The sequence below is a fragment of the Dama dama genome, chromosome 26 (genome assembly GCF_033118175.1).
Source record: "Dama dama isolate Ldn47 chromosome 26, ASM3311817v1, whole genome shotgun sequence".
Lineage (NCBI taxonomy): Eukaryota > Metazoa > Chordata > Mammalia > Artiodactyla > Cervidae > Dama > Dama dama.
In genome coordinates, this window is record NC_083706.1 from 41146034 (window position 1) to 41158276 (window position 12243).

At 50.2% G+C, this 12243-nt stretch overlaps 1 protein-coding gene across 1 annotated transcript; it reads right to left on the bottom strand.

Annotated features, from left to right (window-relative positions):
- Positions 1-9285: 9285 nt before the first annotated feature.
- LOC133047177 (retinoic acid early transcript 1E-like) lies at positions 9286-11799 on the bottom strand. Its single transcript, XM_061130233.1, has 4 exons — positions 11790-11799; positions 10054-10178; positions 9604-9660; positions 9286-9553 (listed from the first exon to the last, which is right to left on the bottom strand). The coding sequence occupies exons 1-4, from the start codon at positions 11797-11799 to the stop codon at positions 9371-9373; spliced, it is 375 nt and encodes a 124-aa protein (XP_060986216.1). The 3' UTR covers positions 9286-9370.
- Between the last annotated feature and the right edge of the window lie 444 nt (positions 11800-12243).

The window sequence follows — 12243 nt, forward strand, 5'->3', positions numbered from 1 at the left end:
ACGTTCTGCACTTCTCTGGCAGCCGGCAGATCCTCTGCGCGGAGGCCAACCCCGGGGCGGGGCCGGGCCGGCGCCGGCGTCACCGGGTGAAACCGCTTCCGTTCTGGGCTCTGCCCTCCTCGCCGCCGCAAGGGCTGTTGCCGCCGCCTCTTCCCACTTGAGCTGTGCTTGGGCTGAGAGCCAGAATCTTCCTAGTTAGATCATTGTGTCATTCTGCTCTCCCTAATTAATAGAATTTGATCAGAGGTCAGGGAAGAATGTCTGGCAAGAAGGTCCTGGAGGGGAGAGCTCAGGGCCTCCTCCTTCCCCATCCTGAGCTTGCCTGGGATGATCTTCGACCTTGCACTGTACTGAGTTTCCTCAGGGTTCTCCACACCATCTTAGGAAAACCTGAAGGAGCTTTTCAGCCAGCCCAGTTACTGTTTCCCGTGCCAGTTCAGGTGGCAAACTTAACTGATAAAGGTCTTCTGTGCCCTGACCCTTCCACTGACCTGCCCTTCTCTCATCTCTCCCTCTCCTCGGGCTTCCTGAGTCCCAGAGACACAGCAGTGTTGAAATTAGGCCAGTTCATCACTCTGCAAGTTTGCTTCAGTCCCATTTGTTTATTATTCCTTCAAATGTCAATGCCAATGCATTTCCAAGAAGGATTCTGTATAATTCTACAGCTTGTTTGCCCCTCCTTTTTTTTAATATATAATTGTACAAACTTTGAAAATTACATAGGTTATAATGATCCAGCATTATTTGTCATTCAAAAAAAAAAAAAAAGCCAATTTTCTCTTGGTCCCAGCAACCATTCAGGGGAAATTAAAGTTCCTGAAAGAAGGCCAATTCAAGATGGATTCTACTCTGGTAGAATCAGAAAACAAAAAGATGAGCAAAAGCAATAAATAAATGGGTCCTCATCAAACTTATATACTTTTGCACAGCTAGGAAACCATAAACAAAACAAAAAAGGCAAACTACTGAATGGGAGAAAATATTTGCAAATGATGTCACCCTTGCAGATAACAAGGGCTTAATCTCCAAATATATGAAAAGCTCTTATAACTCAGTAATAAAGACAGGGAACCCAACCAAAGAATGGGCAGAAGATCTAAATAGACATTTCTCCAAAGAAGACTTACACATGGCCCAATGACACGAGAGAAGATACTTAATATCAATATTTATTATTTTTAATTAATTAAAATTTTTATTGTGTATTGGAGTATATGGTTGATGAACAATGTGTGTTAGTTTCAGGTGTACAGCAAAGTGATTCAATTACACACATACATGTGACTAGTTTTTTTTACAAATTCTTTTCCCATTTATGCTATTACAGAATATTGAGCAGATTGTCCTATGCCACAGAAATAAGTCTTTGTTGGTTATCTATTTTAAGTATAGTAGTTAGTATGTGTCAATCCTAACCTCTCAGTTTATCTCTCTCCATCACCTGTCACCTCTGGATATATGCCCAGGAGTGGGATTGCTGTATCATATGGTAGCTCTGAACCTGCCTGCAATGCAGGAGACCTGGGTTTAATCCCTGGGTCAGGAAGATCCCCTGGAGAAGGAAATGGCAACCCACTTCAGTATTCTTGCCTGGAGAACTCCATGGACGGAGTCTGGTGAGCAACAGTCCCTTGGGTAGCAAAAAGTTGGACAGGACTTAGTAACTGAATCACCACCACATGGTAGCCCTGTTTTTAGTTTTGAAAGGAATCTCCATACCTTTCTCCATTGTGTGTGTATCAATTTACATTCCCACCAACAGTGTGGGAGGGTTCCCTTTTCTCCACAGTCTCTCCAGCATTTATTGTTTGTTCAGTTCAGTTCAGTTCAGTTGCTCAGTCATGTCCGAATTTTGTGACCCCATGGACTGCAGCACGCCAGGCTTCCCTGTCCATCACTAAGTCCTGGAGCATCCTCAAAGTCATAGACTTTTCAGTATGGCCATTCTGACCAGTGTGAGGTTCCTTGAAGGGGGAAGGAGAACAAATGCCAGAGAATGAGGAGTAAAGCTAACCCATCTCAGCCCCAGGATCCAGGGAACCTGCTGGGCCACAAGGACAGGCTTTGGGGACAGAGCAGGGTTGGTGCGCACAGGCCTCACTGCAGAGGCTTCTCCTGTCGCAAAGCCCCGGCTCTGGTTCGCCTGGGCTCCCACAGCTCAGGGTCCAGTCGTCCCAGGGCACGTAGGACCTTCCCTGACCAGGGTCAAACCTGTGTCCCCTGCACTGGCAGGGGAATTCCTATCACTGGCCCACCGGAAGGCCCCTGCCACATCTTTATCCATTCATTTGTCGATTGTCATTTAAGTTGCTTTTATGGCATCTCAATAGCTCAGACTATAAAGAATCTGCCTGCTATGCGGGAGACCTGGGTTCAGTTCCTGTGTTGGGAAGCTCCCCTGGAGGAGGGCATGGCAACCCACTCCAGTATTCCTGCCTGCAGAATCCCATGGACAGAGAAGCCCGGTGGGTCACAGTCCATGGGGTTGCAAAGAGTTGAACACGGCTCAGCTCCTAAACACACACACATTCTCCTTCCCCTGAGAGTGTCCAGGCCCTGGTTCCCACCTCTGACCCTGGGCCCACAATTCTCCAGCTGAATGACCTCAGGTTCTGAGTCCTTCCCCATGTCTCCCCCAGGGTCTGGGTCTGTTCTGAGAAGGCCTTCAAGGCATTAATTCTCCTCCAAGAGAAGCAAGGGTTTGGGCCTGTTACTGTCATAATGAAGGAAAGTCTATTTCTCCAATGCCCCCGTGGAGCCTCCACCTCACATCAGGGCTGGAGTGACAATGAAGTTGTAGCCAAGTTAAGTGTCTGTGAGAGAACTCAGGTGCTAGCTGGCATGGGGAGTGCTGACTCAGTCCTCATGTGCCCTGCAAAATTCGTCTGTTGCAATCTTGGCCCTGAATGTGATGGTATTGGAAGATGGGTGTGTGGGAAGTGATTGATATGTTCCGTTCAGTTCAGTTCAGTCTCTCAGTCATGTCCGACTCTTTGTGACCTCGTGGACTGCAGCACGCCAGGCTTCCCTTTCCATCATCAACTCCTGGAGCTTCGTCAAACTCTTGTCCATTGAGTTGGTGATGCTTTTTAATGATCTCATCCTCTGTAGTCCCCTTCTCCTCCTGCCTTCAATCATTCCCAGCATCAGAGTCTTTTCCAATGAGTCAGTTCTTCACATCAGGTGGTCAAAGTATTGAAACTTCAGCCTCAGTATCATTCCTTCCAAAGTATAATCAGGACTAATTTCTTTTAGGATTGACTGGTTTGACCTCCTTGCAGTCCAAGGGACTCTCAAGACTCTTCTCCAACACCACAGTTCAAAAGCATCAAGTCTTTGGCCCTCAGTTTCCCACCTGAGCTTCTGGACAGACCTGGGAACACCTGCGATGAGAGGTAAGAGATGACAGAAGGTGCGGAGAAGGGCAAGGTGGGAGGAAGGAATTGGGGGACAGTGAGGGGTCTGGGCCTGGAGAGGTGGGAGGGGCACAGTGGAGAGTGTTGGGTCCCCTCCCCAACTGGTTGTGCCCCCCACAGGCGTCCCTCCCCCTGAGTTTAGTAGGCAGGAGGGGATTGAAGGGAATCCTAGTCCTCAGAGGCTCCAAAGTGAAAGTCACTCAGTCGTGTCCAACTATACAGTCCATGGAATTCTCCAGGCCAGAATACTGGACTGGGTAGCCTTTCCCTTCTCCAGGTGATCGTCCCAATCGAGGAATCAAATCCAGGTCTCCCACATTGCAGGTGGATTCTTTACCAGCTGAGCCACCAGGGAAGCCCAAGAATACTGGAGTGGGTAGCCTTTCCCTCGGAGAAGGCAATGGCACCCCACTCCAGCACTCTTGCCTGGAAAATCCTATGGATGGAGGAGCCTGGTAGGCTGCGGTCCATGGGGTCACTAAGAGGCTGACACAACTGAGCAACTTCATTTTCACTTTTCCCTTTCACACATTGGAGAAGGAAAAAGCAACCCACTCCAATGTTCTTGCCTGGAGAATCCCAGGGATGGGGGAGCCTGCCGACTATGGTGGGCTGCTGTCTAAGGGATCACACGGAGTCGGACAGAACTGAAGTGACTTAGCAGTAGCAGCAGCAGCCTTTCCCTTCTCCAGGGGATCTTCCTGACCCAGGAGTCGAACCAGGGCCTCCTGCATTAAAGGTGGATTCTTTACCAACTGAGCTATCAGGGAAGCCCCAGGCTGACGAGACGCTGAGGGAGGGACCGCAGTTCAGCCCCTGGGCCTGGGGGAGGCATCAGCTGGTGAAGGTGGGTGACCCCGGTTGACAGCTGTCACAAGGCAGATATCTTTGTGTGATGTTTCCAAGCTAGAAAAAGACAAAGTAAATTGTCAGGGGGTAACAGCTTCTTCCCTGTCCCTGCCAATGTTTGGTTCCCTTGGGACCTCGGGGTGATGCTGTGCAAGCCAGAGGGTCCAGGCCCAGAGAAGGGAGAAGCTGGAGAGCCGGTCACCACTGAGGCCTCTTCAGCACCAGTCCTGACACACCGCTCACCCCACACTCTCCATGCACACCTGTCCTCCCACACTTCAGCCCCCAGTTACACAAACAAGCCCCCTCGGCGTCCACACTGCCCTCCATCACCCACAGCACCCCCTGACTCTCCAGCCTCCGACACAGCCCCCGTCACACGCAAGTGCTCCCCACATAGGCTTCACGCTTCTCACTCATATCCTTCCACCCTTGCGCACATCACCCGTCCTGAAATTGTCCATGCAGGTCTCCTCACACCCCCTTCCCTCTGTGCACACCCCACCCCCCACCCCCACAAACTTTCTTTCACACACAAGTGCCTGCTTGCCTGCCCCACTGGCTCTCCACTCTCTGCAAAGTCACACCGCGTTCCCCTCCCACAGGGACCCTGGCTTCCTCACACTGTACACACTGCTTCACACAAATTCCACACAGAAGGCTCCCATCTACTTCTGCTGCCATCCAGAAACTTCCCCCTCACGGCATTTCCTTCACTCTCTTCCTCCTCTCTGGGTCCCCCAGGGGATTCCCTCCCGGGCCCTCTGCATATGCATACTGTCCACTCCCCTTCTGTCCCAGACTCACCTATCCACACTCACACACACACACACACACATCAAGGGTCCCAACATTCTCACATACTAGTTGTGACTGCTCCCCACACATCCAACACACTCTTTCCAGCATTCCCTCACTCTCTTCATATTCCCCTTCCTATCACAAATTAGTGTCACTGCCCCACACAACCTAAGTGGGAAATGGCAGCCAACTCCAGTATTCCTTTGTGGAGAATCCCATGGACAGAGGAGCCGGGAGGGCTACAGTGCACAGGGTCGCAAAGAGTCAGACATGACTGAGCAGCTAACACAGTCACTCCTCTCTTCTGCCCTCCTCCTCTCACGCACACACTCTCTCTCTGTCTGTCTCTCTCTCACATACACAGTCACACTGACCAGTTCTCCCCAAGATACTGGGCCTTCCAGCTGCCCCAAAGCCACACACAGCTCGGGTGGTTCTGGGAAGGGGCTGGCTGCCAGGACTCCACCCCAGGGCTGAGCCAGGAATTTTAGGTCTCTGTCTGGGTCCTACCTGGAATAGTGCCTTCTCCTTTTTAATGCTCCAGCCCCATATCTAAAACTACTCACCAAACATGCTCCTACTGGCATACAGACCCGAGCCCCCACGGACAGTCACCTTCATGCATTAATCAAACTAAAATGAACGTTTGTGTGTTGTGCTAAATAGAAATCCTCCTTTAGCTACAGGATTAGCCACTTCTCCCCTTGTCATGTATTGATCAGTGTTCCCTTCTCTGGTACTTCTTACCTCGTCCACTAGGTGTCACGTGTCTAGACGTCCCTGGGTCTGTTTCTTGGCTCTTTTCTAAAACTACTCTCCTGCCTTCCTTCTTGCTCACCTGTTCCCTTTGTGCTGGGAATGCCGCCTAAGCCCCCGCAAGCTTGGTTGGGACAGTGAAGTCATCATAAAAAATTACCACAAATGCTATGGCTTGAAACAACCAAAATTTATTCTTTCAAGGTTGTGAGGGTTAGAAGTCAGAAATCAAGGTGTCAGTAGGGCCCTCTCTGAAGGCTCTAAGGGAGGCTCCATCTTGTCTCTTCCTGACTACTGGTGGTTGCATGGAGAAGGAAACGGCAACCCACCCCAGTATTCTTGCCTGGAGAATCCATGGACAGAGGAGTCTGGTGGGCTGCAGTCCATGGGGCCGCAAAGAGGCGGACACGACCGAGGTACCGTGGACAGCTCTGTGGTTCCCGGAAACCCTTGGCGTTGCAGAGCTCGTGTCTATTTCTGTCCTTCCATGACACTCTTCCCGTGGGTCTTGTCTTCCTGTATCTGTCTCTTCTATCCATGTCCACATTTCTTTCTCCTGGTAAAGGAACCAGTCACTGGATTAGAGCCCACCCTAATCCACCCTGACCTCACCTTGGTTGGATTACATCTGCACACACCCTATTTCCAGGTGAGGTCTCCTTCACCTAATGGTAAGGACTTCAACACATTTGAGCCCCTAAAATAAAGGACTTTCAATAAACATTCATGTGATTCTCATTGGGCAAAAAAGGTACAACATATAATTTAATTCTCTGCATCACTGAATATATTCCTGACAGGAGAAAACTTTAAGTTTGTCCAGACATTAGTGAAAACTGAAAGGTTAAAATTTTTTCTGATCTTGTCTTCTTGTCCTGGTACGAATGTATGAGCTCAAACATCCTCTTGATTTGAGCATTGTTTTTAGGTGTTTCTGAGGTGTTAGGTGTTTCTGAGGTTTTTAGGTGTTTCTGAGGTGTTTCGGAGGTTTAGGGGTTCTCTGTTAGCCAGTTCAGTACAGTCGCCCTTTCTAAGTGGGAAATATTAATCCAACAGTTAATTCTCTTCAGTTTTGTTGTGCATGAGCTAGTTTAGAGCACCTGATAAGGGTCCATGTGTGTTGTAGATAGTCCTTTCACTAATATCTTTTCCAGTATGCATAATTTCCTGGTTGCAAGTCATGGAACATCTAATCTTCATCCATAAATTACTAAGATTTAGAATCAAGCTTAGAATGTCTTTTTAATAATTCGGTTAGGGGCTTCCCTGATGGCTCCTTGGTAATGAATCTGCCTGCCAACGCAGGAGACACGAGTTCAATCCCTGTCCGGGAAGATCCCACATGCTGCAAAACAACTAAGCTCACGGGCCACGAATACTGAGGCTGTGCTCTGGAGCCTGGGAGCCGCAACTCATACTTTTGTGTTATGACGTCTAGGCAGTTAGCACTTGACTGTGGTTTCTGCATATGTATTAGTCTGCTAGGTCTCTAAAGAAAAGCTATTGTTCTATACTCAGAACACCAAATATGACGCCAAAATGTGGGTTTTAGAAAGTCTGCTCCAGGACTCAGGACTCCGACCAAATGTATACTTGTGATTGTATCACAACACAGACTGTAACCACACACCACCAACTAAGTGGTTTCAACAAGGCTTCCTGGAGGTTAGGATTTTATCACATGAATTAAGAAGAACACATTCAGCCCATAAAAGCATGCGGTAACTTAACTATATATGAAAGTGAGTGTGAAGACATAAATTATGTCTCATTAAATCACATAACCATATCCCTGACGCATTATCTTCTTAACAGAATTTTTAAAATGCCAACCACCACCACCCACCCCAATTTCACCCCACATGAAGAGAAGTCTGATGGAAAGAATAGAACTGGAAGTCTTAACTGATTGTGAGCAAATATTTGACTTTCGCAAATCCTCAAAATGACCAAGCAATACATCTTAAGGGCCCATCAACAGTCGTGGAAAGTGAAGGAATTCTTAAGCATGAGCTTCTTTAGCTTCTTGTTAAACCTCACTCTGAGTAGAAGGTAGTATATTAGATCAACAGCCAGATTGTCATCAAGGGTCAGCTTTTGCCACCAAGAGTTGGTTTAACATTGTACCTTCTCATAGTCCACGGAGAAACATCCGGATGATGGAATAGCTTTTGGAACATTGGGGGAAATGTTGAGCTAGATAATACTATCATCAGAGAACAAAAGGTTTTTTTTTTTCCCAAGGGCTGGGAAAGCCTGAGTAAGATCTCAGGACAACACCCCACCCCACCACGTCTACATCTTGTACCCGGTGCCCCCAAAAGAGAAGACACTTGTCTTCATCCCCACTCCCACTGCACTGTCCTGCTGCCCACACCAGCCTCTTCTACCCCAACAACAGAGTGGATCCCAACCCTAAAGGGAAGTGTGGGGGCCCAAGGCCAAGACAGAACATCATCTAGGTAAAGATGGGTCCAGTGGACAGGGGCTTGGTGAGACCCGAGGCTCACCTCTCCCAAGTCCTGACCAGAACAAACCTGCCTAGGGGCCAGAGGCCAGCTGACTTCTCACCTGCTGTGGTCCCTGATTTCTTCATAAGATTCATGACGGTGAAGCAATTCGAACTAACTGGGTGATGATCAATAGGATAATACAAGCTACCAATCGGATGGATGCAGACTGGCTAATATCTGGGGGCCATTATTAGTTGTTCTAAAATGACAAAGCAAAAGCCTTGTCAAATCTAAGAATACACCTTCCTCAGCACCGGCTGTCTTTAGATAGCACATGTTCCCCATAGAGTTACTGACTTAGGTGAAGCCACTCTTCATGTCCGGGTGTGGAAAGATAAATGAGCTTGTGCTCTGTCTTCGTGGAGCTCATTTTTCTCCTGAGTTGTGTTAGTCGCTCAGTCATGTCCGACTTTTTGCGAGCTCATGGACTATAGCCCACCAGGCCCGCTGTCCATGGGATTCTCCAGGCAAGAATACTGGAGTGGGTTGCCATTTCCTACTCCAGGGGATTTTCCCAACCCAGGGATCGACCCGGGTCTCCTGCCTTGCAGGCAGATTCTTTACTGTCTGAGTCAGTGAGACACAAACGTCCATCTGATTATCTTTCAGGTGGACATGTTTACTGTGAGGAGTTCTTTTTGAGGGGGTACTTAATTCTGTCTGGGAAGGAATAAGGGCTTCATTAAGTGACACTGGAGCTGGTTAAAGGATCAGTGCAACAGCGGGGAGAGAAGGCCTGGAAACATAATGCATATATAGATTTGGGGAGCATTGAGCAGTGCCAGGCGTCTAGGTCATTGGTTAATGAGGAAGGGGGCTCCTGTGCTGAGGGAGGTGGGCTGGGAAAGGAGGATGCTGGCAAGTTCTGTGCTATGCCCATCACTGACTCTCCAGATAGGAAGCCCACCAAGAGATCAGTAACTCTCTCCATCCATCATATTTTCAGTTGCACAAACATATGTGCTCATATCCACACATGAAGGCACTAGACCTTTGAAGAGAGCTACCACCTCCCCCACCTCCCCCACACCCGACTCAGTTACCTGTGGGCTCTGGGAGCAGCATGTTCTCCCAGTGTTCCAGGAATTCCCTAAGCCAATAACTGCAGTCTCCCACTGAGATCTTCCTGAAGTACTCTGCCAGCTCCTGGCTGTTCTCCCACTCCTCCTTGAGGCCTGTGGCTCCAGGATCGATGATTGTCCAGGTTATGCTCATGGTCTCAAGGAGGAGGGCTGTCCATCCATTGATGCTGAAGAGCAAGGATGCACCAGAGCATTGCTGGGCTTCACGCTGACAACACAGCCTGATCTGCAGGGAGGGAGGACCTGCGCCCCCCACACACAATGAATCCTTCTGAACTGTCCACAGTCCATCCTCCCCAGCCAGTAGAGTGTGTCTGCACATCTAGGGTCCCGTGATCTTCTGACCATGACCTCCCCCTCTTACCCATCAGGTCCACCGGGTCTCTAAGCCTGGATTGTGTTCAGTCTTTTCACAGGAAGGACCTCCCTGCATGCACTCCACCCCTACCCTTCTCTTGCTGTCTCCAGCTCCCCACCCCCTCCCATACTTAACCCTCATCTCCTTTTTGTCCAGTTTAGTTTGATGACAGGCAGGACCATCCTGAGCTCTCTTCTTGCTTCTCCCACCATTTGGCTCAGTTCAGTCCACGCTTTGGTGTTGTTTACCTCCTCCCCCAGGAAACCCAAAGGTCTGACCTTGTTGCTGTCACTGTCATACTGGAGGAAAGGCTTTGTGTCCACGGAGCCCTGGACTTGACACCAGGGCTGACCCGGTCTGGACTGTTTTTTGACAGTGAGGTCGAGGCACAGAGAGTGGGCATCTGTGAGAGAAAACCACAGGTGCGTCTGGGAGATTCCACTCCAGAGCCTGGTTGCAGAGGGAGGGGTCTCTATCCCAGACCCCTCCCTCTGCTGCATCCTCAGTCCTGTCTCACCTTTAACTGTCTGAGCTTTAGTTAAACACTTTGATGCCACCGTGGATCTTTTCTGTCCATATACTAGTAGTAGGAAGATTTCTCTGATATATGGTGGCTCAGGCAGTAAAGAATCTGCCTGCAATGCAGGAGACCCAGGTTCAAACCCCTGGAGGAGGAAATGGCAATCCACTCCAGGATTCTTGCCTGGAGAATGGACAGAGGAGCCTGGCAGACTACAGTCAGGCGTAGGGTGTCAAAGAGTCAGACACAGCTAAGTGACTAAGCAGGCACACGCCAGCTTGTGAGGTAGCAAAACAGAAGACAGTGTCTGCTTTCTAGAGACTTAAAATCTATCTGAACAGACAAGACTTTCAACAGAATGGGAACAAACATGTCATAGGACACATGCCACATTCTCGATGGGTCCCTAGGCATTGGGAAAGTTTTACTGGAGTAGGAGGTGGGACTTGGCTGGAGAGGGAAAGCGGCTCCAGGAGCACAGGCCGAGGCACGCTGCCTTGGGCGGGGTCCCGGAAGGCAGGGTGTCACCTCCCGGGCAGCCAGTCCAGCCAAACCACACCCTCACCATCCTAAGAGCAGGTGGACAGGCGCCCACCAGGGTGAAGCCCCTTCCCTCCCCATTTTCTCACATCCCCCACTCCCACACCAGAGCCCCAGATCCAGGACACTCACTGCCCAGAGTCTTCCTGGCTTCCGGTCAGCAGCAGTATCAGCAAAAGATGACCTGTGGTGTGAGCCAGTGACTTTCCTCCCTGCAGTTTTAGGAGCATGACCGGAAAAGGTAGCCCGGGGTGTGTCTATACCTCTCCCTCCTGGCACCACCCAAAGTCTTCAGCCCTAGACTGAGGAAGCCCTGCTGAAAAACAAGAAAAGTAACACTTATGCCCAGGAAGTATTTCTCAAGTTTCAAATGTAATTACTCATTTAAAAAAAACATAGTCATGACATTACAAAGCCAAATTCACTTTGAACAACTATCCTCCCTCCAAAAAAGCCCTTTTCTGGTGTGAGCAAGAAAAGCCCACGTTTTGTTGGCTCTCCTGCTCACTCCAGGAGCCACTTCCTCCTCAGATCTTTCTGTGAACTCACTTCCTCCTCACCCCCGCTCCACCGCCGCCGCAGTCTCCTGCTCAGTTATCCCTTCTTTTCTCCTACATCCACTTTCCATCCTAACCTTTCTCTGTGATGATTACGATTCACTCCATGTTAGTCACTCAGTCGTGTCCGACTCTGCGACCCCCTGGACTGTGTAGCCCGCCAGGCTCCTCTGTCCATGGGATTCTCCAGGCAAGAATACTGGAGTGGCTTGTCATTCCCTTCTGTTAATCAAACCAGCAGCGGCCGACCCCCCCCCAGGTCTGCCATATTGGAGGAGAGTGTGCAAGAGTCCAATAGTCCTGTTGGAGCCGAGCTCCAGAATAGTCGGTAATTTATTACCGTTTGCTCATGGGCAAGTTGCAAAGTCCTCCTAGGGCTCCGGAGGAGCAAGCTCACCGCCAAACATGGACGGATTTTCCCGAGTCAAGCAGCAGCGGCCCCTCCCGCCTTTCCCAGCCCCCTCCCCTGCGCTACGCGTCTCCCGCAGGATGTCAGCCGCGCAGGTGGCTCAACCCCGCGGTCTCCCGGGTGTTGGCTTCGGGGTGGCGGGAGAAGACCGAACAGTTTTGGGGGCCGCCCTGCGTTCGTTCTCACCGCCCTCTCCTCCTCCGCACCCGGCTCCTGCGATCGGCGGGGCGCGGTTCTCGCTTGCCCGGTCCAGCCAAGGTCTCTCTAGCGCAGGTTGAAACTCTACAGTTCGCAACCACAAGAGACGTTCCGAAACTCTCCTCGGGGTTTTCAGTTTCACTCGCTCTTTCGAATCTCGGCCAGACGCCCCGCGGCCCCGGCTCGGGGAGCTCGGCCGGCGGCGTTCGGAGCGGCTTCGCTGGAGAGGGGATCCCCGGGCGGG

Bases quoted from the DNA above. Each gene is read 5' to 3' on its own strand.
- LOC133047177 (XM_061130233.1), bottom strand. The intron at 9,661-10,053 runs GTCAGACCTTTG...TGGGGGGCGCAG, and splicing joins ATGACAGTGACAGCAACAAG to GTCCTCCCTCCCTGCAGATC. The intron at 9,554-9,603 runs GTGCATCCTTGC...CTCCTCCTTGAG, and splicing joins TGAAGCCCAGCAATGCTCTG to ACCATGAGCATAACCTGGAC.